This window comes from Stegodyphus dumicola, chromosome 8 (assembly GCF_044657685.1).
Source record: "Stegodyphus dumicola isolate Sdum_Otavi_A_Nest chromosome 8, ASM4465768v1".
Taxonomy (NCBI): Eukaryota; Metazoa; Arthropoda; class Arachnida; order Araneae; family Eresidae; genus Stegodyphus; species Stegodyphus dumicola.
In genome coordinates, this window is record NC_140775.1 from 53,414,340 (window position 1) to 53,440,364 (window position 26,025).

Below are 26,025 nucleotides of genomic sequence, written 5' to 3' on the forward strand. Positions count from 1 at the left end.
ATTTCCAAATGTTTATTTTTACTTTTAGCTTCGGTTTTGAGATATAGGTTACATTAAACAATACGGGCATTGCCTTGTATAAATCGTAGCTTTGAATATACACCACAACTCTCTCTTTCTTCGTAAAAATCCTTGATATTTTCAAATCAAAACATACTTAATTCTCAATTCCTACTTGGAACCTTTCTCGAATGCATATCCCAAGCCGTTTGAGCAATACGCAAGTAGCTTCAACTGTAAATCCAGAACGATTATTATCACAATAAAAATAAATAAATAAATAACTATCTAGGAGGGGAATTAAAAGTTTCTGCGAAAGCTTTTATTCCTCTCCTTGACCTTATTACCACTGAAATAACAGTATTATAATCAACCGTGATAAAGCATTTCTATTGTTAAAATATATTTTATTAAGATCAATGTATTTCCAGCAGAATAAGAGAAAGTCTCTAAGTTTATTCTCTACAGTAAACTGCTGATTCTTTCTCGGGCAATAATATCCTTTTTCTGGTATAAATATATTTCCTAATGTAACTATTTTTCATTTTCAAGACGCTGAAGATTCTTGCATATCTGCTATTTAGCTACGCTTCCTGTACATCAAGTAAAACTTCCTTCCTAATATTCACAAAAAGATCTTCTGAGGAAACCGCTTTGAAAACCACATGTGAATATGGTCTTTTTTCTTCGAGCTACTAGTCATTTGACTGGGCTATATGGCCTGTTACTCATGTGATCTGAAGATCTTCGTATTTTGCTAGCTTTTAGAATCTCGCTTTTGTATACATAAAGAATAACGTGATTCTACTTCCTAGACACAGTCTTCAGAGTAGAAAAAAGTTAGTAGTTTCAACTGACTGCCCTTCCTGACAATCAAGTTTTCCGTTGATAGCCCAACAGCAAGTATTTCAACTGCAAAGACAGAATTAACTAACGGCAGAAGGGGTACAATCTTTCTCCGCTTGAGATATCTATCGTAGCAGTTGCTTCTTGATTATCATCCTTCGATGCATCTGTAGATAATGCAGCAAGATTATACATTTTTTCCTATTAAAAAAAAGGGCTCCAATAATATATTTGCCAGCGTATTGAATTTCTGAGTCTTATCCTGTAAGGAAACACTTCGGAAAAGAACTAAGTTGAAAAGGCAAAATGCGTGTAATCATTTTCAAATTACTAACATTTTTCGACATCAACTATGCATAATAAACTGATCGAAAGTTGCACTGAACTTGAACGAACAAAAATTCCTTTATGCTGACCATTCATCTGCAGAGGTAGGATGTATCTCATCATTTATCATATGTACAAAGCAGGGGAAAAACCTTAACAATAAAAAAATATCCTTTCAGACTTTCGGTCCTTAAAGTAGAAGAATAGTCTTCCTTCTGTTTCTAAAACTAATGTTGGAGTACATTTTGATAGTACTGGAACAGATCTGTTAATCACACTACATAAAACTTTTATCTTATTCATAGAATTAATGACATGAACAAAACAGCAGAAAGTTCGAGCTCACACTAGCGATATACAGTTGCTCACAAAAGTGTTCGTACACTTACGAGTTTCAGTGAAATATTGTTTTATTCATTAATAAAAATTTATACTTGAGAATGAGAATTTTTTAATAATATCTATAAATTTCTCATAGCAAAAATACATTAGTTATTTTATGAATATTGTAAAACTTTTTTTTTTTTTTTTTGGAAAAAATCAATAGTAAAAAAAGTACTAAAAAAGTTACCCCATGAAAGTTTTCGCACACTTTTAAAGAAGTTTGCATATCTTAGTAAATACTGTAGTATTTCTGTTAGTATATTGTAGGATATCCTGCAGTACTTATGACAGCTTTCAAATGTCTCGGCATAGATTTGACCAGTTTTTTTTTTTTTTTTAATTTTTATTTTAATATCTGCATCAATGTGCCCCATTCTTCCACCATTCCTGTTTTTAGTTCGGTTTACGTGTTTTCGTACTCTCTCCAAATGCGTTCTATCGGGTTTTAACCTAGTAAATGAGGTGGTGTTTTTAGAACTTGAGGATGATTATAGACACAGCAAAAGCGAACATTGAGGGCCATGTGCTTAGGACCGTTATCCTCGTAAAAATAAAGCATTTTCAAATACAAAAATATTGGGAGGATCATTTTAAATTATCTTTTAAAATATTTAAATAAAGAGCATGACTAAATTACCTACTCCTGATGCTGACATGCATCTCCCCGCAGAAGGACACCTCCACCGCCTTGCTTTACTGTACCAACGTACTTATTTACACGTCTTGGGATAAGTTCCTTATTTTTTCTTCTGCATAAAATTATATGCCCATCGGAAACAAAAATTCTAAATGTGCTTTCTGTAAGTAAGACATGGTTCGAATACGCTTCTGGCTTATTTACCATTCATTTTGCGGAGGAAAGAATAAACTTTCTACTATTTTTTGAACTTAAAGAACATTTTCTTCAAGCAAAACGTCTATGTAATCCAGCTGATCTGAGTACTCGTCGAACAGTTTCAGGTGAAATTTAATTAGAAAATGTTTCAGTAAACTCGGCATAAATCTTTACTGCACCCAGAAGTGGATTTTTCACAAATTTTATAACTATAAATCTTTGATTACGTTGAATTAAATTTGTCAGACGACGTCTTTTTACTTCATTTTTTCGGTCCGATTTTCTTCTTTAGAGCGTTTTATCGCATGCGGTATTGTAGAATAGAATAAATTTACTAATTTAGAGATATTCTGGATCTATTTTCCACCATTCTGATGAAAAATTATCAATTTTCAAGTCATAATTGTTGTTTTCTAGTTACTACGCCAAATTTTTAAATAGTAATTAAATTATAAGGAAGTAAGCAAGCAAAGAATAAATCCAAATGAATTTTCAAACGTCATCAAAAGGAAAAAAAATGGTGTCAGACAATGATTTTATTTATGAAATTTTACGAAAATATTTCAGTGTACGACCTCTTTTGTGGCGTGTTTTATCTGGCGTGTGACTCCTTACATTTCTAATTTTAAATAAAGAAAATAGGTCAGTATTAAAAAAGAAAAGTTTGGATTTGTTCAAAATCACATGAGGATGACACGAAAAAATATTGGGCTTTACATTCCAATTCAATTCCAGGCTACACTGCTTTTTCTACAAACTCTTTAAGTGTCCGAATACTTTTGGGAGCCACTATATATATTAACAACGTACAATATCGTTGCGGACTACTTACTTATGGAAGACCATTGCTTTTAAAACATTTAATAGTTAAACTCTTTCCCCTTAATACAAAGAGATTTATTTACACGTTTTATGAACCATTTTGATAAAGAATTATAAAAAAGTAAATGTTTTGGAATCAAAATTTCTGGCAACAGTTTATTATTTGAAATGAGAAATATCGTCTGCTTCTCTAAGTTTATTCTTTCTTCAAAACGTCGCATGTAAACAAGCTGTGGATTCAAGAATATGTTTTAGAGCTTTCTGAAGAGAAATATTTTTATTCCATAATTCAGAAAAATTACGAAATATGTGCTAACTAAAAATTCTAAATGCAAAATAAGCAACGTTATCAATCGCAAACCTTCGGAAAAACCGTAAATCAGTACTGCTACATAGAAAGAAGATTCCAAACGAATCTCAAAAATAGTACGTACTATTTCTAATGTTTCTAAAGTTAAATAGTTAGTAACAGGAGAAACTCCGTGACGATGAAACCAATTACAAAGTCTTTAAATACATCTGTAGCAACAATAAATAAAATAATAAACCAAGATTTACAATTTGAGAAGCTAAAACACGAAACGTTCACCAATTCTTCCTTAAGCATGTGGCTCAATACAGAACAATTTATAGAAGCCCTTATGGAAACTATTCAGCAGAAGATAAATGGAAATACATCGTGACCCTTGATTAAGCATAGGTTTACCTAGGTGACTGCAACAACAACAACAACAAAAAAAAAAAAAAAAAAAAAAAAAAAGGAGGGGAGGAAAAAAAGTCTATTTATTATTCAAAAAGAAGAGAAATAAATGTATAAATGCATACACTTGATTTCGTCAGTGCAAAGGAAATTTCAGTAAGGGGTTTATGATTGTCACAGCATTCTTTTACAACAGGAAATTAAAAATAAGAAGAGTAGAAAAAAGTTTTAAAATCAACTCAATATTCTATCAAGAAAACGCTTTAAGTCCGATATTTACAGAAGAAATTCTATTGCTTTATCTGAATGACTCTCAGAGAGTGAAACTAAATAAAGACAAAACAGCAAGTCATACTTCAAAAAGTACTATTGGATTCCTTGAAAAATGAAGACTGATACAGGTATTGCATATATTCTTTTCAATATGTTCTTGCAAAATCCTCTAACGTTTTACCTTTCGACTATTCTGCCTTCGGTCTCTTCTAAAGAGCTCTTTCTAAACGCAAAACCACCATTACTGATGGCTCCTGGAAAGTAATGAAAGAGAAATGGAAATCAATACCCCTGAAAGTTTTATGAAAAGCCCTTCTATCACGAGAATAACTGTGCAGGCTTATATAGTCCTGAAAAAGGCCAAAAACGTTATCACATTTAGCGAGGGTTCCTGCTAGACGGGATTTTTCTGAGAAACGAGATTTTGGTAGCACTGGTTTAAACGGGAAGATTCCCAGAAAAAAGAGCCCCGCTGGAAACGAAGACCCGCCTAGCTACCGAAACGATGTACCGGCTACGCAAGATTTTTTTACCCCTCGCCGAATATGTTTCGGCTGGAGTTCTGTCCCGCGTAGAGACCAACCAATCACTACGTGGGGTTTCCTGGAAATGCGCGGGTTCTGAGAATAGTCTTTTTCGACGTCCAATTCCGCGTAGCGGAAACATAATGTGATAAGGTTTTAACATATCAACCATTTTACAAAATAAACCTTACATTTTAAACATTAATTAAACAGCCCCTAAATCGTTCTAAAAATGTGTAAACACCTCTGAATGTTTGGTATAATTTTTAAAAAAGGATCCTAGGAAAGTAAGCCCATTAAGTTTCTAACTTCTTTGCTCTATTCCTGCGTCATACATTTCCCAGGAATATTCCTTCGCTCTTTTCTTGAAAAGCTAAACACAGTACATTTTTCAAAGACAAAATTGGCAATTTTCACTACACCAAATAATAATAAACTGAATTATTGTTTTTTCCTTGAAACAAAATTCTCTCGACGATGTATCGATAGGTTGTTGTATCGTCGGTTTCTCCAGCTGATGATGAACAATACTTTTTATATAACCAAATTTATGGAATTTTTTTATGTAACAGAACATAAGTTAAATATTTAAACATTTATTTTAGCTGAACTACTTAAAACATTTTTGCAACTAATGCTGTTTTACACAATAAATGTCATAAACAAAAATAGATGCCCAACTAATTGAAAGTCGTTATTTGCCAAACTCTACTTCTTTGTGAAAAGTTAAGTAAAATTCGATTATTTTAAGAAACATTTTGCAGATTTCGAGATACAATATAATATAGGTCTGTCAGTTTTAAGGAATAGAACTCCTTAAGAAATGCACAGCACCAGAGATTATTGAGAAAAACGTACCAAACATTTTGGGCGTAGAAATGTTTACAAGAAAGACTTCTCCTTCACAAAGGAGAGAAACTCACATATGATCACTTCTCGAAACGTATAATGCCTTTTGTTTGAGTTCTTAATGGATGAAAAATCTAAGGATTAAATTTTTCTAAAATTTGAATTGGTGTGGATTTTTTACAAGTTGTTAACAAAATGGCATCATTTGATTTACAACTTTATAATGATAGCTATTGAATTAATTAAGCCACAAAACCGAGAATCTGTTGTGTTCATCAATTTAAGTTAATGAATAATTGAAAAATATTGTTTTTTTTTTTTTTTTTAAAAAAAAAAGCAGAAAAATCATTTTAAGTTTCTTGACAAAAATGATAACTCATAAATGAGCAATTAAAATGTCTTTATTTCATTAGACCATGTTGCTAAAAGCGAATTTTTTTTGCATTGGCTTCAATAGCCACGTCGATAATATTATTCCCTAGAAAATAGTCTGTGGAAACTATATTCGCACATTTCCACCAACGTTCCCTGAACCATTTTGTGACATGAGAATTCACCTCTTGTGCCAGGTTCCTGAGCCCACCATATTTGTCTATTAAAACACCAGCAGTTGTTGGAGTCAGTTCTGCCATGGCTGACCACAGTCCCCGATGGCGAAAATGGCACATATTTCTTTCTAAAAATTCTTCCAGTTCTGGTCGCGTTTCTTTGTTGCCCCATAAATGAAATGCACCTGGAAAAAGTAGAGTACTTTCGATGGCTTGCTTGGAAGCATATCCAACAAGCAACCTTTTGTTGCTTTTCCATATTTCGTTGAGCGTTGTAGAATATTCAAAAGATGTAGGCATCATATAGTGACCCAAAGTTCTCACGATTAGACTCATGAGTTCTTTGTGTCTATCATCTACCCAACTGTCGATGAATCCCATATAAAAGAGATGAAAGTCCATGATCACGATTTCGTTCGTATTATCGAGAAAACGTTTCACTTGAGCTAAAACATCTTTAACAGTATTGTTCGTTCTCAAAATATTATGAGTGATCCAGAACTTTTCTTTGCTTCCGGCAACATGCTGAAAAATGACACGAAGATCTAAGAATCTGTTTCCATAGACCAACTGGTTGAATATATCCTCATCGTGGCATATTTGGTACCTCACTTTGGCTGTATTTCTGTCTGGCCTGTAAGGCTCATAACTTCCAGCGTTGTGAGTTCCAGGCAGCATAAGTTCTTTAAGAGTCCGGTTGCCGATGATGTGTCTCATTTCTTGCATCCATCGTGGTCGTGCTCTTATGCAAGATTTTGCCACCAGACGGTTAAGATTGATGTACCCTATAGTTAAAAAGGGTGAAAAGTAGTATTAAAACACAAATTTTCAAAATAATATAAATTTTTAATTTTGAAAATTTATATTATCATAATATGTTAACATTTATTTCAAGTTACTAGCCAGTTTAAATTAAATTGAACCCTGTTCTCTGTCTTCTAATTTCAAAATAAGCAAGTATTTAATTCAAGTGTAGACTAAAAATGTAGATGAGTGGCAAGTATTTTATTGTATGTTATTATGCATATTTAGTTGGAAAATTAGGTAATGGAATTCGTTGACTATGTTTTCTGACTTTCGTGGATCTAGAATATTTGTGTCGTGCATCTTCAGCAACTAAAGAAACATGAGCTATTTTGTTATTGTATTTGCAGGCAGTTTTTCTCTTATGTTTAATTTGCCAACTGTGGCAAGTAATTTTTTAGTAAATTCTGCTTTTTTATCTATTAATGCTTTGTTTCGCAAATAGTAATGCCGATTTGACGAGCAGTACATAACCAAGTAAGTAACTGACTAGCTGTAGCTAATCAAGTTAAACGAGAAGCTGATACAGTTAATAAGTTAGAAAATGTTTTAAAAAAAAAGAAGTTTTCTTATGTCAAGTAAACAAGAATCTTTTTATTATTAATTTACTCTAATAGTTTTATTTTCTAACAAGATTAATGCTTCAGTAAGAGGAATAAATTACTTTATCTAAAAAGGAACAAGTTTAGTGAAAAGAGAATTTTGTCATTTAAATTGTAAATAATGTTTATTAGACGTAAAAGTATCGTCTAAAACTGCCACTAAAGCAGTTCGAAGAAATATTTAAAAAAAAAAGAGAGATGAACAAAGGAAATTTTGAAAAAAAAAATAAAAATACTATGTGTAGTGCAATGTAATCATAAATATATAAATTATTGTTTTCTTTAACGAAAACTGTTTACATACATATCTTACATTAGATTTATATGCAAAGTATGGGGCAAAACTATTCTAACTTCGTGATATATCTTAAATCAAGATATGAGACCTGTTTTTCATCACAGAATAAAGAATGGCATTGTACATTAAATTGCATGATTTCTGAAGAGATACCAAGACTAAGAAAAGCCATTTGTATCTACAACAATTAGTGTTGATGTCGCTTATCGTTTTTAAATTAAGTGTTAGCGATGCATGAATTATGAAGTAGATGATTACATTTTTTCGAAACTATTTCTGAAAATTCAAGTTGTATTCTTATTTCGGGAAATATGCAAAAGCAAGACAAACTTCGAAAAGTTATGTGTAGATGGTATATCCAGAAAAGATGTCGGATTCGTTTACTTAACAGAATAAAAGGATTTTGATTCGAATAAATTATTTTATTTGCAAAGACAAGATCTTAAAAGTATTAAACCAAAATTTATGATTATTGTGTAAACTGAAAGCCTTGCTTGCGAATTTAATTCAAAGCAACATCAGCAAGAGCGATTTTGGAGCATATTAAGAAAATATTAATGCTAAATATTGCATAAAACTTATTTATTTATCTAAGTAACTGCTGCGGTTTTTCATATATCCCTCGCAAGAAATGTTTTTGATACAATGAAAACATGTAAAACTGCCTGAAAATTACAATGTCCTGAACCTTGCGTCTTGTCAGCAATCCGAAGGAAAAATTAGAATATCGGTACTTAAGTATTAACGCAACCTGGCCAAAATTCGCATAAATTGCCAAATTTGGCGACCCTTCTTACGGCAACCCTACGTGTTATACGTGTTATACGAAAGTTTATTTGTAAAAAGAAAAAATAACACTGGGCGTGTACTACCACAGCAATGGGTTTTCGGTGGAATTTGCCGAGAAAAGAAAGAGACTTTTTTGGTTACTGTACCTAACAGAAGCGCCGTTACCCTCATGGAAAAAATTTGCGAAAATATCAAGGAAGGAAGCATCATTTATTCGGATTGCTGGAAAGGATACAATACAAGTGAGTTCGAAAATGCTGGATTTCTGCATGGAACTGTTAATCACAAGTATAACTTGTGATTAACATTGTGGATCCCAACACGGGCGTTCACACAACATGTAGAGCGCATGTGGGGCTCAGCCAAATGGCGCAACAAAAAACAGAGAGGAACAGCCCGTCATCATCTTGACTCATACCTTATCGAATTTATATGGCGCCAAGCTCAAGCTGTTAATGGCGAAGACGGTTTTCAATCAGTGCTAAAAGCAATAGCCAAAAGATTTCCGCCGAAAAAATAATTCTGCAACTTATTCAAATTCGAAACCGAAAGGGTTTAATTGCTATTTTATGTTTTAAAACAAAATAATATAAAAAGCTGTATTAAAAATTATCTGTAATTAATAAATGTACATTTTCTTTCTGTTCATACTTTTTTACTCAAACTTACAAATCGCGCCAACCTGGTTGCGATAATACGTAAGTACCAGAATATCTTACAAATGATATCAGTATTCTTGAAGAGTTCTAACTTTCTCAAATCTAAAGCTAACTTATTCATCGATGAATTTAAACTAGACAATTATGGTAACCTTTGGCCATTCCATGAATTCTTCTGACTAGAAATTAAATCGTTTTTAAATTTATCACTAATTCGGTTGTTGATTATTATTTTGTTAATTCGTCCTCCTAAACAAAGGCCGAATTAACAAAATAATAATCAACAACCAATGAAAACTAACTTCCAACTAAATCAATCAATCAATCACCATTCATTCAAAGTAAAATGCTGCAGAATTACAAGCTAAGTACGCAAAATCTACTGAAATTGCCCAGTAGTAAAAGTAGAATTCAACTTAAGTCGCGAAAGCCAAAAAGGGGCTTGGGTGCACAATAGGCATCTCCTTTCTAATTTAACTTCACTCTAAAATTCAATTCATTTGACGCTCCTTGCATGAACATTCTTAAATATTCGCATAGTTTGCATTTTCGGAAAGGTGTAAGTTAAAATAAAAATTCAAACAGAAGTGAAAAAAGGAAAATGTAATCTAACCAATTAGTTAACCCAAAGCCTTACAGCAGGGATTCTCAACCGGTGGTACGCGTACCACTGGTGGTAGGCAAGAGAAAAATAGCTGGTACGCCAAGAAGCAAAATATTTTTAACTATTAAATTCAAAAATTAAAACCCCAACGTTCTGATTGAGTTTTTTTCTCTAATATTCGTAAATTTACGCGATCTGAGCTTCGTTTAAGAGTGATGGTGGTAGTAGCACTTTGTAGTGGTGGTGCTGAAGGTTTTTCATTTTTTTTTTTTTTTAGATGGTACGCGTTAGTCAAAAGGTTGAGAATCGCTGCCTTACAGTTTAGTGCAAAGTCTCAAAGTAGGCGATGCAAAGTTACTAGTCTAAATGTACTTTCAAATTCTTAAAGTACTTTCAACCCTCGACGTAATTTTATGCGGCAACGTAGACATTTGAGTCATATATTTATTGAAAATGCGGAAAGATTGCAAAGATTTCCAGATTTTAGTTATTGGAAGTCCGAGTTCATATTATTTTTCCTTTTGTTAAAAACAAACATGAATAACTCGATAGAAATCTCTAAATGGAGCTAATTAATTTGCTATATGATATAAATCTTATTCAAAATTTTAAGTTACAAATTTTATTAACTTTTATTCATATTTACCTTAGATAAGTATGAATAAAAGTTAATAAAATTTCATACCCTCAGTTACGAATAATAATCTTGATAACGAATAATCAGATAAATACCCTCAGTTACGAATTTTTACATTGAGAATAATCGCTTTGTTTGGGAATTAGATTTATATGTGATTATCTTTTTTTTTTTTTTTTTTTTTTTTTTTTCATAGTTAAAAATTAATAAGAACTCTATTGATCTATTAGTACCAACAATCCATGATGAAAATAACTCCTATCCAAGGCTACAAACTTTATCAGAAAAGAAATGCCATCAAGTATCAAGCTACAGTAAAAGATAAAGGTGTTTTTCATTATTTACTTTACACACAAGCATGCGTATTTTTATTTCTGCTTGGAAGAAAAAAATAATAAATAACAGATAGAGACTAGGTTGTGATTATTTATTCTCATGTTTTGTGCCACATGGTACATTTTCTCTGAAAACTCAGAAAGTTTTCCTGATTAGATTATTTTTAGTTTAAATTAAAGTGAGTTATTTAATAATTAATTAAACATATTAAAACTATTTGAAAGTACTATGAATCCAAGAATTTAATATTTAGCTGAATATATTTGAATTACAAAGTGTCAACAACAAAAATGCCTTACATATATCATACTTTAGATTTCAGATTGAAAATAAATATAAATTTTAATGTGGTTGGTTCCTTTACGATATTATTATTTTATTTATGTAAATTTTAATGGATTGATTTAAAGTATTTTTTATTTTGAATAAATTAAAAATAGTTTTCATAAATTTTTCATATTGAAAAAAAAAAAAAAAAAAAAAAAAAAAAAGAAAAAAATAAGTGCGGCCTGTCAGCTGTTTTTATATCGTGCATTCGGCCCACATTCAATTTCAAATTGAGACCATTGGTCTAGTGCAGTATTCTTCTCAGTGCAAATTTCAGATCTTTTGCTACCGCTTACACATCCTACCTTCTGGTAAATTAAAATTTATCTCTAGCACCTTTTATCACTTTATGCGCTTTATTATGAAATTTACAATAACAATTTCCAGACCATATGCTATATGTAAAAGAATGTAGAATTTTAACTAAATGAATTCTCAATTTCAAAGCAGAAACATTCTTTAAATCTTACCGATCCAATAGCCAAGGCATTCATCAGTGATATTGTCAAAGAATTCGATCCTAGGAAAAGGAACCCTTGTCTTGTAATAACCATCCGGATGTGTCTTTGTTGGGGCAACTTCCAGAGGATCGTTGCTTCCTTCTGTAGGATCGTGGTTAAATAATCCGACCCAAGAAGTGGGATCTTCATTCATTCCATGAGGTGCATCGAACCAATTGAGTTCTAGAAGTCGTTCTGTTATAACGCCCTCTGGAGTATGTGATGCTAACGAAGATACGCTCAACAAGACTCGAGGTCTAGATATTTTGTCATCTGCATCTAAAAAAAAAAAGACTGATTATTACAACTATGTTACAGGCGTTGAATTACGAAACTTAACTATAGATCATTTTGATTTCTCTATGAATGGGAAACAATGAAATAAGCATATGATAAGTCGTAATATTGGTATCATAAACTTAAAATTTCAAATTAAAAAGCAAGTAAGTTACGAAACCCAAAATAATGAATGAGTAAAGAGAATTGAATTTTTCTCTTAGATACCTTCTATCCAGCTTCATATGAAAGGGCTACTTTTATTCTTCCTAAAGTAATGAAATGCTCAAGCAATATGGCATTTAAACAGAACATAACGGAAATTTTATGTAAGATGGCGAAAGAAAGTTATTTTACAGAATTTCGCCATTCGAATATTTTTTTTGCCTTAAAAAATATATTTTATAAAGCGTTTATTTTTGAAGGCCATGGCAATTTAGGCTTACTAATAATCTCTATTATCCATTGCGTAAAAAGAAGCTATTATTGTAAATTTACTGTATCATAAAATTTATTACTGTCCACCTGACAGGATTATCCGAATATTGGTTTTAAAAAGCTAAAAGTTTAGAGATATCTGCTTCGCTCTGTCAGTTTGGCTGGCAACAGAATAATCATTTACGCTTTACTAGATTCTAACATTCTAAATGCATTTACCTGAAAATTACATCACATTTTCATATGTTTCCCACACATAAATATTTTTTTTGTGCAGTTGGATATGTGAGTACTTCTATCATCAAAATGAAGCAATTCTACCTTTGTAATTTCTCCAACAACTGTTGTCTTGGCAGCAATAATTGTAGAAAAATCGAAAAACAGATTATCTCTAACTTCCGGAGTCTTTGGATGTGATACAACATAATAAATCGACCAAGAAATATATTTTTGCCACCCTTCCCTTTACCTGTTTAATGGTTTTGATTGGCAATGCCGTAATCAAAAAGGTATTCTCAGTGTACATTATATTATCACAAAAACAAGGAATAGAAAGCACTTGAATTTCCGTGATACAGTGGCAATCTAAGTAGATATACACTTTCAAACAAGAGCTATACGGAATTCTTTGTACTATCATATACTATAACGAAATAACTTCTAACAAGTTTTATGTTACAAATTTTTTTCGTTTCGTTGGAGATGAACTTGAAAATTGATTGATATTAATGTGAGGATGAAAAAACACATTTTTCGTCTATTCCTTCATAATTTTAAATTATTAAATTTGCTCTGGACAGCAGCTGGATGATGTTAGACGCTAACTAAATAGGCGGAATGATATTGGCCTCATCTAGTATGGAAGAAAGAAACAAAAGAGGTTGATACGCTCCAATTAAATAATTAAAATGTACTCTAACAGTGTAATGTGCAGTGTGATTTTACTAATATTTTCCCAAATGAAACCTGACATGTATAATTTTGTTTACAGTAAGATAGCTTTTGAAAAGTAGATGAGGTCAGGAATAAATTATCAATGAAACAATTATATATTTAATGAGACAATCGCTTGTAATAAATTCAGATTCGGAATTACTTTGAGACAACCTGTGAAACCAGAAAGCGAACATTAGCAATTCTATGCTCAAAAAAAGATGATGACATTTTATCAGACGGCTTTCTTAAACCGACTGCAAGTTTGCCGCATAATTGAAACATATTTTAAGCAGAAAGATATTTTGAGCGTGCTTTGAATTTTTTATACCAAGATTGAGACAAGATTTATACCAAGATTGATTATTTAGCAAGATTTAGCCTTCTCGGTTGAACAGCAAAAGAAGAATCTACAAATGGTGCTGTATAGACATTATATAACATTTCAAACGGACCCACTCTACCAAATCGACAACCTATCATTAAGAATGAAATAGTTTGTATTACAAAGTGATTTTTTTCTCTTCTACTCATTTCTTGTTTGACTTTTGACATTTTTCAAAGTTTTCTATTGCCTTTTTTATATTTGCCCTTTTTAACTTTTAAACATAATTTAAATATTTATTAGATTTCTCTGGAGACTTATTTGCTATTTTTAAAATCATTCATAAGTTTTTTCTTTTTTTAGTTCTTAATTGTTGGCATAAGAAACTGGTGTTTTTTACGTAAATATCCATTAGCTCTACGATTTAAAATAAAAAATACGATATCCCTATAAAAATGAAATAAAATAAACAAATAGACTAAAGTAATATTTTAATCACAACGTCTTCATATGAACATTAAAAAAATAACACATTTGTACATTCACAAACATTATTGTCAATTCAATTAAGCACTACCTGCTCATCAAAACTATTCCTTAACAACTACGAGATCACAAGAAAAAAGTGGCATTGCAGACGACACTGCGCTAAAACTGCCATTGCTAACCAGAAAGAAGCACTGTGGATTTTAGTGATCGGAAAGTGAGCGCAGCTCTTGCCTCCAAATCTCAACTGAGTACTGGATACTATGAATCAAAACAAAGTAAACCTGTGAAATAGTTATACTTCGAAGTGCTTGCCTCTTCAAAGGAAGCAAAAAATATTTCTGCATCATTCAATATAAAACATGATTCTCATGAAAAAAGCAATGAAATTTTTACACATGTGGATTGGTTTTTACTTCCTTGTACGAAGTAAAAAGGAAGTATTGTAATCGCGAAAGGTTTCAGACAGCATATTTCAACCAAAATATCCATTTTGACCTCTATCGAATGCAATTTAACGATGTTTTTGCGTGATATCTGTACGTAAGGAAAGAATAAAATACTCAAATACTCTTTTCCTCCCCCCCAAAAAAATTATAAATCTGCTTTAAAATTAATTCTGAAGAGAATTTTTCGGGGCGTCTGTACGAAGGTATGTACGTACGTACATATCTCGCATAACTCAAAAACAAGTAGCCTGAGAACGTTGAAATTTTGTATATAGGACTGCTATAACATGTAGATGTGCACCTCGTATTTTGGTTGCAATCGGCCGCACCAAACGTATATAAATATATTTATATATATATATCCACTCTGTAACCCGGCTGAGTGATCTCAGTTTCTTTACTCTTATATGTTTGTAAATTGTACATTTTTTGCTTAAAAAATGATGGAATTATGTTGTTCTTATCTTCCGGTTAAGGTTATTATGCCTTTAGTAAATCTGTATGCAATATTTTTAGAATTATCAACAATTTTAAAGTTGTCTAAGTGCCGCTAAGCCTTCTTTTTATGGCGGCCATTAATTGTTTACATTTGAAACAGCAGACTATTGGATTTGTTGCCAATCTAGAGAAACTTAGCTTCGCAACAACAAAGATAACGCCTTCATTTATTATTGCCAATTAAATCATGCTTAATCCTTTCTGGAATTTTTTCGAGGAAATAAGTGTTTAAGATTTACTTCGTAATTTTTAATATAGATATTTTGAGTTTTTATGTATTTTTGCCTTCTCGCGAAGTGAGAACTGAATTAATTGAATGAGAAATACTCAATCGTCTGTGAAAACCTGTTTCTTTTTTGTTTTTGTTTGCTTAATTTCTTTTATACATCGTTCTAGCTTTATTGTAGTATTTGAATAGAACATGTGGCAACGATTAAATAATTATTTAAATGATATCAATTTTGTGTATTCTGAGTTATAATATGAACGAAATATAATACTGTTAAGTGAACCTAGCGCCAGAGTGTCGCTATGGTAAACAAATAGAGTGAATTTTAAAGAATGCATTTATTCTATTGTGGTTTATGCGCTGTCGGCGAAGTAGATTTAATTCAATCCAATAAGTTTAAATGAAATGCAAGAAAAAAGACGTATAATTTAATATTCCGTACAAGGAAGTCATGTGGTGTACACATCAGATTTTTTAAAAATAGTGTTCAAATGAAATTCGAAAGTGACTAAATCCCATCTATCCAGAAGTTCTGATTACAACACGTTGCAAATTTGTCGAATAGCAACAAAGCGTCTTCCATAAGTGTTTTCATATGCTTATTTCACTTAAATAAGGTCTATTAATTGCATCAGTCACCGATGAAAGTAGTAGTCTATCTTTTGCAATATTTATTTAATGCTATCCATTTATGTTTTCAGTTATTCAGTAAGACAACTTGAAAATTAAAAGATAATGAAGTAACGACAATGTTTTTACGAGAAACAGAAGTATAATGTAATAAACCCTTTCACACTTGCACAAGGATGTTTAGACACCGCTTTCTACCAACTTGTGCTTACTAACACGGTAACGAAATTTGGATCTCTACCAATCGAGCAAAAGATAAAGCTTATCGAAATTGGTAATAACGATGCTTCACTGCAATTCAGCCCTTAAAACACAGTAACCCATTTGGAGCCAATGTTTGTTTTGAAGCAATGATTGTAAGAAATGACAGGTTATTACAGGACTAACGGAAAAAAATATTTTATACGTGACAAATCGTAAGTATGTTTTCCTCTCTTGATCGTGGGAAATGAAGTTAGCTCCATTCTAAAAATCGATAATTAAAAGCTCCTCTTTCGCGTTATCGTGGATGCTTAACATGGAGCAGATACTGAATATCTCGAATTTTTGCAAGTTAGAGGTCTACAAAATGATCAAAATTGTTTACTGAGATATACCGTGATCAAGTATTCCAATAGCACATTCGACCTCCTAATGGAAGGAAAGCCGTTGTTGTGACGTATGGGATGATTGTCCAGGAAAATGAGAATAAAATTGATTTGCCTTCTATTACGAAGTTTAAGAAGTTTCCTGAAGAGGATTATTCGGTCAACCACACGTATGAGAAATGGTAGCTGATTTCTTATGGATTATAGTAGCACACCTAGCATTTTCACGAAATTCTTAAACAAATATGAGGTTCACAGGATCAGCTTTCCATCTTGCTTTACCGAGTTGGCTCCCGCCCACTTACTTCTATTCTCCAAACTGAAACTGACACTGAAAGACGTTTCATAAACATTGAGGATATTAAAGACAAACTAAATAGTATTCGGATATACGATTTAAGGAAACGTTTTAAATATTTCGCGTAGAAATCAAAATCATGCATCAAGAAGAAGGAAGATTATTTTGAATAATTATGATCATAGTTTGTTTCAGTACCTTTAAATTTTCTAGTACCAGAAGCAGTTTAAAAATTAATAGTTTAAAAATTTGATTGCCAAATCCTGTACACAAAGAATTGACTGTATTAGTAGAATTGCCAAATTATTTCATCAGCAGTCGTTCATCATTATGTTTCTCATGTATCGAATTCTAACTTATACTCAATTAAACAAGCAATAAAAAGTATATTAGTTCCTAACACGGATTTATTACATTCTCTAATAATTAGCACAAAATTTCAAGTCACATTTACTAAACCACACACAAAGTCACAAAGTCATATTTACTAAAATTTTAAGAAATACGACATGCTCATTCATGATCCCAAAATTTGCAATCCCCCAAAAGTGCAAGGAGGTGATCCAGAAGATATCATTAAAAATCGGAAGATAAAATTGGATTATGTTTTAGTTCTTAAGATAACAGATGGTTTTTAGAATGCTTTTAGTAATAATGGCGTGGTATGCTATTATAAAAGCTAGCTATATAATAACAGATAGCTTTTATAATGGCTAAATATGTCATTATAAAAGCTAGTATGTACGTATATAAGCATTGATAATTCCATGTAATGTATCATTTTATGGACAATATTCATAATTACATTTTATGCATAAATGCTTACTCGTTTGTCTACCTTAAGTGAAAGTATAAGGAAAATAGAGTAAAATGAAACTTTTTTTGTTCGATAGGTCGGGGGCAGGATGTGGGAGCTACAGCAAATACAATAGCCACATAATTAATTAGTTGCGGTGCTCACACGTGTGAGTGGAACGGGAGATGTATGTTACCACTATTCTGTTATCACTCACTTTTTTTTTTTCGTTTTACATTACCACGATGCACACCGTCATGGTAATGTAAAACATTTGAGATATTGCTCCGTGCAACTAAGGCGAAAGTTCATGCTAACCTTTCTAAAATGTCTTATTGGGAGGTGCTTCTTATTGTTAGAATAACGAAAGAAATATTGCATTTCCTTAAACGAAATATCTCAACACATCTGTCATTCAGTCTAGAACCTTTGCGGTGTAGCATTTTCGCCTTCGATCTGTTGAAAAATATCTGAAAGAATAATAACGGAAGAGATGAGAAGAGAGCTGTAGAAGACTTTTGCATATATGAAACAGCATCGCAGATACCTTTAGCAAAAGTGAAAAATATCTTTAATCTGGTTCGTCAGTGGGACAACAGATTTAACGCAATGGAATCTGGCAATTTCTTCAAAACATAGTGTAGGTATCAAAATTATATGGACTAATAGGACGAAACGAAACTTTTTATTTACACCATATATAGGGTGATTCAGAATTCATCATCAATATTTGGTGGGCAGGTAGGGAATAGGAAAAGGAGGAGATTTCACATAGGAAAGTATGGGCGCAGACGAACGCATGGTGGTGTAAAGCGCGCTGTATGTACACAACTTCCGTACATAAGCACAGCTGTTTGACGTGTGCAGCCAGTCGTCATTCGACTAGGCAGAAGTAACATGAACCGGTATACGTGGAATGAACTTGCAAATATGCATGTAAATATTCCAGAAGGTCCAGTTGTCCATGCAACGCCGTTGTGAGTCATGCATTCTAGCACATGGTCAGCAGTTCGAGCACCTTTTGTAAGTCTGTAAAACCGATGCAAAGAAATGTTACATGTAAGATAATAAATGATTTTTTTCTTATTACTTCCTTTTCATGTGTTCTTTCCATCATTGAACTGGGGTCATTTTGCCGTAGCATATGCGCCCATGCATTCCTATGCGAAATCTCCTTCTTTTCCTATTCCCTACCTCCCCACCAAATATTGATGATGAATTCTGAAACACCCTGTATGAGAGCCCCTTGATACAATGTATTTAATTACCTATTCTCTGTGAAGTAACCCAACATCTTGCTGCAGTAAAAGTGAGGTGTATGACCACAGTCCATGTGATCACTGGGAACGTCAACTTGTGGAGCTGCAGCATCCCTCCGCGTCCTTATCTGATGAAATAGAAGAAAATAAAGTATTAATATTTTAGAGAATCATGAAAACCTCTAAAAATATATTAATATTTTTAAACTTTCATTAATTGTGTTTATATTAAAGTAACGATATTCTCCAGAAACTCAAATTTTCTATTTACAGGATTTCAAACAGACTTTTAAATGAATTATGAGATTTCAAACAAGTTCATAATTTGTTTGCTACAGATTTATTCTATCAAATGACTGGCAGTTGCACTAAAACATTCTGTGAAAATTTAGATCATAATTTAAATTTTCTGCCATTAGAAGAAAAGACTCAAATATAATCTTTTCCATGATAAACCTGTTGTGTCATAGTAGAATAATTCATTTTTTAAATAAGCTTTACCTAAAAATTAATTCATGTTATAGCTAAGCATTAACCACTCTTCATGGTATTTAAATATGTGTTTAGAGCAATGGATCTAAACAGGCTTTCAGACTATAAAAATTTTAATCATGTGATATTTCTTAGAAAAAATATATATAGTATAAGTTCTTGTGTTAGTTCCAAGTGAAAAAAACTTTCCAATATTTTGCACAGCTGAATTATTGAAATAAGCCCAAATGGAGGGAGGGGGATTTCTTTATGCTACTGAAATTACAAGAATCATCCTAAAATAAAGTTCTCTTATAGAGAATTTTGAAAGGATTTTTTAAAAAGTCTTTTATTCCAGAAACATTTTATACAAGTGTGGGTTATCAGTTCCTATTTGTAAGAATATCATATAAAATTTTTTTGAATTGAATACATTTTAGCCAACTAATCATTGTGCTTCATTCTCCTTTTAAACACAAGCGGTTTAAATCTTGTAGTCTTAGCAATTTTTTTGCTACCGTAGATTTGCTTGTTTCCGGAATAGAGCACAAATGATTTAATTCATTCTGAAGTCTTTCTTTTGACTTCTTGGGTATCATGACGAAGGAATGAAATTCAGCAACCTGCATATCGGTATGGGGGATGAGTAGGCTAACATAGCATATAATTTTGTAGAAATAGATGAAGAATACTTACTTCTACTAAGTGAATGCTTCTAAATGAAAAAAAGTGAAATATTTTTAGATTATTAATAATTCTGTTTATGGAAACTTCCTTTTACTAGGGTTTCATGTAAGCTCAGCTGTTGTTTGCGTTTTGTTTATCCCATCACAGAAGAGTTTAATTTAAGGTGAACTAGAATGAAAGCCAGTATTGTATAACATGCAACATTACAGGACAGGTACATTCACAAATAAGGTTATACTCAATTTATATTTTCATACAACTAACGTTACCATTCGCGGGGGGGGGAGGAAACCAAACGCAACTCCTATTAAAGAAAAAAGCTATAGAAGCAAAAATTTAGTGTTTCAAATTCCATACTTTCATTAACAATATTTGTTTGGTAGCTGTACTAATTTTCATGTGCGTATCGCAATAAAATTCTTGATCAGTCAGATCGTATAGTGGTTAACTGGTAAATCCTTTCTTTATTAGACGACAATGATTAATTTCACTGACCTGTTCTAGTTATCTTATTTCCTACTGACCAACAGAGTGTTGAATGGAGTGGCCAGATCTACTTATCTGAAGATTTTGAATGTACCTATGAAGAAAGGCGTTTCCTCTCTATTGCCCTTCAAGACATCTAAAGCCTCTGAACTACAACAAGAACTAAGGTTTATACTGTCTTTATTCCGCAGTAAGTTATCTGACAACAGAATTGACAATGATTACGGGACATATTCAAATCTATTTCTGCAGTTACTCTTACCAAAAATAGCAGTCATTTTTCAAAATCATACAACTTTCCAGAACACATCATTGTTTTGCATCATTGCATAATGTGATAGAAAATAAAATATGTTACTATAGTATTTTAACAGCTGGGCAAATTTCGTGTTTTTGCTTATAAGGTATATCCCCGCCTTCTTAGCATACCTTCGAAGTGTAGTGGTAACGATGTAGTGGTGAGCACGCTGGGCGCGTATTCCAGAGGTCCGTGTTCGATTCCCGGCAAAGGCGTTGCTAATTTTTCACATCTCCTGCTTCGAAATAACTTAATGTCTCTACACGCTATTTTTCTTAAAAACTTGAATAAAAATGTGTTCAATTTGTGGGCTTTTGAGAACAATATATATATATATTTACTAAATAATATTGAATTTATTATATATAACCCAAAATCTATCAGTATTGTAGCAAAATAACTCATTAACAACGTGTTGCTGCAATTGATATAACTAAAACAATAACGACGAAACATAAGAATTTAATCCTTAAATGCCAGTAAGTTTCCATTTGGCAACATACTCATATTTAGTCATATACATCAAATCAAAACACAAATTTTAGCTTACTGCATAGTTCAACCAATTGGATGCATACTGTTTACGTATATAGCTTTGAAAGTTTCAGTGTAGTGGCACCACTAACGGTGTAACGGTCATTATTGTGAGTTGATGTGTAAGGTGTGGACATCACATCGTAGGGTGTGTTTACAAAATTTTGATTTTGTGCTTGTTGTTATTTTGATGTATTCAAAGTTTTAAAATTGTTTGAACAAGTTTATAAGGTATGTATTATTATATAAAATTGTTATTACACATTGCCTATCATATTTTTTTTCCTAAATGTTAATTTGTAAAAGTGAATAATATTTTTTCAAAAATTGGAATAAAAACTTAGTTTAGATTTTTTAGTATTCTTCCTATTTTATTTGATATCAGTTCTAATGTATTTTTGACTTTAAAAATAAAAATAAAAATTCATAATTGAAGGGTTAAATCGTTCACTACCTCATGAAGGGCAAGTAAAAAAGAAATTTTTAAACGGAAGCACAGTAAAATAAGAATTAATAGTAATTAATTCCTATATCAAATAAACAATAATAGTAATTATCTAAATAAAATAAATAATTCAAATAAACAAAGGGAAAACAAATTGGATTTTGCTTTTGTGGTCATCATCAGGAAACAGCCCAAAAGCATTCAAACTGAAATCTGCGTTTCGGATTACAGCCATGAATGAACTTTCACTAATATTCAAATTTTAAAATGAAAATTAAGTTAATACAATAAAAAAGTTACATGCAATTCATTTCCAGATTTTACTTAAAATGTTTTTAAGCTTTCCATTGCCTAACAGTTTCATATCTGAAAAATGAGTATAAAATTATGCTCTCTGAGAAAATTGATTGTTATCCTGCACAGAAACTGTAGTTTTATTATAATGAAAAGCCAAATTAAGATTTTAAATGTGGTAAGAGGGTGAGTTGCAACTTCTGGAAAGGACTAGATGGAATACATAAATTTTGAAATTAACTAATTCTGAACAGAAAAGTAGAAGTAAAGGGGAGAAAAAGGAAAAGAATTACTTAGGGTAAAAGAAAAAAAAATAACTATAATTCACTGACGTAGGTCTTTAAAAGAAAATGGTGTATATGTTAATAGTATAAAAATAAAAAAAAAGAGTAATAATATATACATAAACAAAATAGCTGGGAAAACTCTGATTTCGTTATTAAGAACATCCTATGACTGTCAATTTTATATAAAATCAAAAATTGCTTATTACAAAACACGGGCACTAGCTGCATGGATTACCTTTCGCCAAAGCTCAGACAGATATTTATCCCATTTTTGCAGACATAAGCCTGTTTAGAAGTGTGTCTTCTCTTGGATTCACCCTGACTTATTGAAACGCCTGCTATTCAACTGGAAAATTTGGCAATTTGGCCCACTCAGTTATACACTGACTACCAATAAGTATTTGGACACCTGTGATAGAAATATATACAATTTCCTTCACCGATTTTGCACGGGTAGTGCACCCCTGAATTCGGCGCTGCAACTCGTCCTAGAGGTTCTCGATAGTGTTCAGGTCTGGACTCTGGACAGGCCAGTCCATTCGATGAACTCCATTGGCAACATACCAAGCCTTAATTAACGCCGAAACATGACAACTGGCATTGTCGTCCTCGCATTGTCGTAAAGTAACAGGGGTCCAACCCGTAAAACTGCCGCAACGTAGGAAGCACATTGTCATCCAAAATAGTGCAGTAGGTATCGGAGTTGAGCTTACTATGACTGGGGACCAAGGGTCCCAGCCCATACCAGGAGAAACATCCCCAGACCATAATTCCACCTCCGCCGAACTTGACTGTTGGCACAAAGCATTCTGGCAGGAGACGTTCTCCAGGTAGACGCCAGACTCTGCCATCCGAACGGTAAAGGGTGAACCTTGATTCGTCACTCCAAAGAACCTGTTTCCACTGATCTACGGTCCAATTTCGATGTGCTTTACACCACATTAACCGAGCAGCGCGGTTGGACTTTGTGATCAAAGGCTTATGGGCAGCAGATGTGCTTCCTTACGGATGGTATTCATTGAAACAATACTCCCGCATGCCGGTTGAAAGTCCTCGCGGATGAAGGCCATCGGTTGGGTGCGGTTCTTCCGAATTTCTCTGGACAGCCCTCGTCGGTCTCTATCTCCCAGTTTCGTTGGTCTGCCGACTCGGGGCACATTCCGAGAATCACCGCTCACCTTCCACTTCTTAATCACATAGGCCACTGTCGATTTTGGGTACTTCAGATCGCTAGATATGTCCCTTAAGGATCGGCCACATTTTTGATACCCAATAATTATACCTTTCTCGAAATCAGAGAGCTCCAAACTGAGAGGCATCTTGCATGCGACTAAACCCGATGCAGTTTTCTACATACGATATATACCGGCGGAGTCCGTGACATACGTTAGGACCGCAGATATCGTCATTTTCATAAGTGTCCAAATACTTATTGGTAGTCAGTGTATATGTTAGTAGAAAAAAAAAAAAAACTGGACTATGAAACGAAGAAGGCAAAATGTTTCAACCCCAGTAACCTTTGGCAGATCGCTCGGGTCAGTTTCGGTTTTGCACTCTATGGAAGTTATGGGACAATATCGTGCCCCAGGTTTCGACGAGTTTGTTAATGAGATGCTGTATATTCTTATTGTATAATATAGTAATGGCGCTTGTGTTTGATGGAAGTATGCCGCTAAATCTCACCAAATGCACAACGTTAATATGAATTTCCATTGGTTTATTTTAGGCGAGGCCTAAGCAGACGCTCTTTTTCATTTTAGATGCTTGATGTTTGCTTGAGCTTCAAATTGAAGCAAAGCCATCTTTTTCTCTTCCTGTGATAGCAGAATCACATCAGGTAACGATGCTGCAGTAAGACAACAGAAAGGCAGATACTTCTGTACGTCGATGTCGGTGAACAGATCGTTCCATTACTAAAACTTGCTAAGCAAGCTAACATGCATGTGACTGGTAGCGATGCTGCGCACCCTAAATGTATCTGTAAAATCAAGCACACTCAGTTATATATGGCTTGTTTGGGATCCATCGTCTGAAGCCGTCTTGAACAAAGCCGATTTTAGAAAATTGAAATTTTCATTGAGCGAATATGTGAATGAATAGATTCTGTCTCATTTTGTTCCTATTTTTCTCACAGAATATGATATGAAAATCACGAACAGGGCGTTTGCTCAATGACATATCAGATCCCATAGTTAATGAATTCCTGAAAATTCCCTTTATTTTGCCTCATACTCTTTTTAATATATCCCTAAAAAAATTTCGAAATTTTTCTGTGAAGACATTTCTTCAAAGCTCTGAAAAGGACAAAGCTTTCCAATATATCAAAAACATAAGCAACAAATGCAACATCAAGTACTCCCTCCAAAACAGTCTATTAAGTCATACATACTACTAAACAAGGTTAGGTTATTTAATTACGGTAAAGCCTCGAGGGCTATCTGCCTAAGGTGAGTGATGCCTTCGTGGAGGACTTTCTAAGGGAAACTGGCTCGTATACACGTTACACATGGGGAAAACCACGAAAACGCTCATGCAGCCAGCCCGTTCACGGGATTCGAACTTCGGACCGAACTACAAGTGTTCAGCGACTTTACCGTTCGGCCGCTGTTGCGCTACTACTAAACAAAGAATTTTTAGACAGACATAACAAATAATTTATAAAACCTTAAATAATATAACGAAATATTCCAGTTCTTAACGAAAATTCCATTGGCTGATGATCTTGTTTCATCCATTTAATGCTTTGATTTTCAATTTAATTATTACATTTGCTGGAAATATTACAGATCTAGTGAACAAATTTAATTGTGTTAAAAAAAGATTTTCTTCCATCAATGTGTTTTTTTTATGCAGTTTTTAATTTAAAGTGAAAATAATTAAAGCTGTTACTGCTATTAATGATTTAATTTACAACAACTGGGACACATATTATAAATTTAAGTTGTTAAATTAGTAATATCATCTATGACTCCAAAAGTGAACTAAAAATATGAGAAAATATTACATAAAATCACGTTCTACATGAAACGAAATGGCTTACAATAAAGTAGAATTGCTGGAGCATGTAAGTATAACATTTATATAAAGGCATTTGCAGTAGTTTTTGACAATAGGAATGTATAATAATAATGTGGCCGTAATTATGTATTGCATAATGTAGTCAAATCTCTGTTTGCGATGTTTCGGCATATGATGATTCAAGCTTACGTCGATTTCGAAATTAAGAGCAAGTAGGGGGTATTTTAATATGAAAAAATAATAATCAAACTTCTGAAAAAAAAATGCAGCTATAAATCCTGATATAATCAACCTTTAACTCCTGCACTATTACGCTGAGCCTATTTGGTCTGCTCACATCGCTCAGTTTGTTTTGATCAACCACATCTAGATGTGATAGTTACCGTGAGACAGCTAGTGAAGATGTTGTTTAGGAAAATATACATTGAATAGTCATAAAACTTAATTATGATAAATCTTGATCGGGTCTGGTAAATAGAAATCTGTTAGTCAACTCCTGCTGTTAAAAAGGCTTTTGAAGTTAAAATTAAAGTGATTTGTGGAATATAAAATGGAGAAAATGCTGTCAGTAATGACTTTGTTCAAATGCTTGTAGGATTATGAATTTTCTTCTATGGACTCTTAGAACAGTTATGAA

General features: G+C 32.7%; 1 protein-coding gene across 2 annotated transcripts in view; it reads right to left on the minus strand.

The window, feature by feature from the left end:
• Positions 1–5,943: 5,943 nt before the first annotated feature.
• The window catches only part of LOC118200946 (PI-PLC X domain-containing protein 2-like), a 31,270-nt gene continuing 11,188 nt past the window's right edge, over positions 5,944–26,025 (minus strand). For both annotated transcript variants that reach the window (XM_035372938.2, XM_035372937.2), the window contains exons 2-4: positions 18,878–18,996; positions 11,635–11,943; positions 5,944–6,893 (exon numbers count right to left, since the gene is read on the minus strand). In XM_035372938.2, coding sequence (XP_035228829.1) covers positions 5,983–6,893; positions 11,635–11,943; positions 18,878–18,980 — 1,323 coding nt within the window. In that variant the 5' untranslated portion in view covers positions 18,981–18,996 and the 3' untranslated portion in view covers positions 5,944–5,982. The remainder of the gene's footprint in view (positions 6,894–11,634; positions 11,944–18,877; positions 18,997–26,025) is intronic.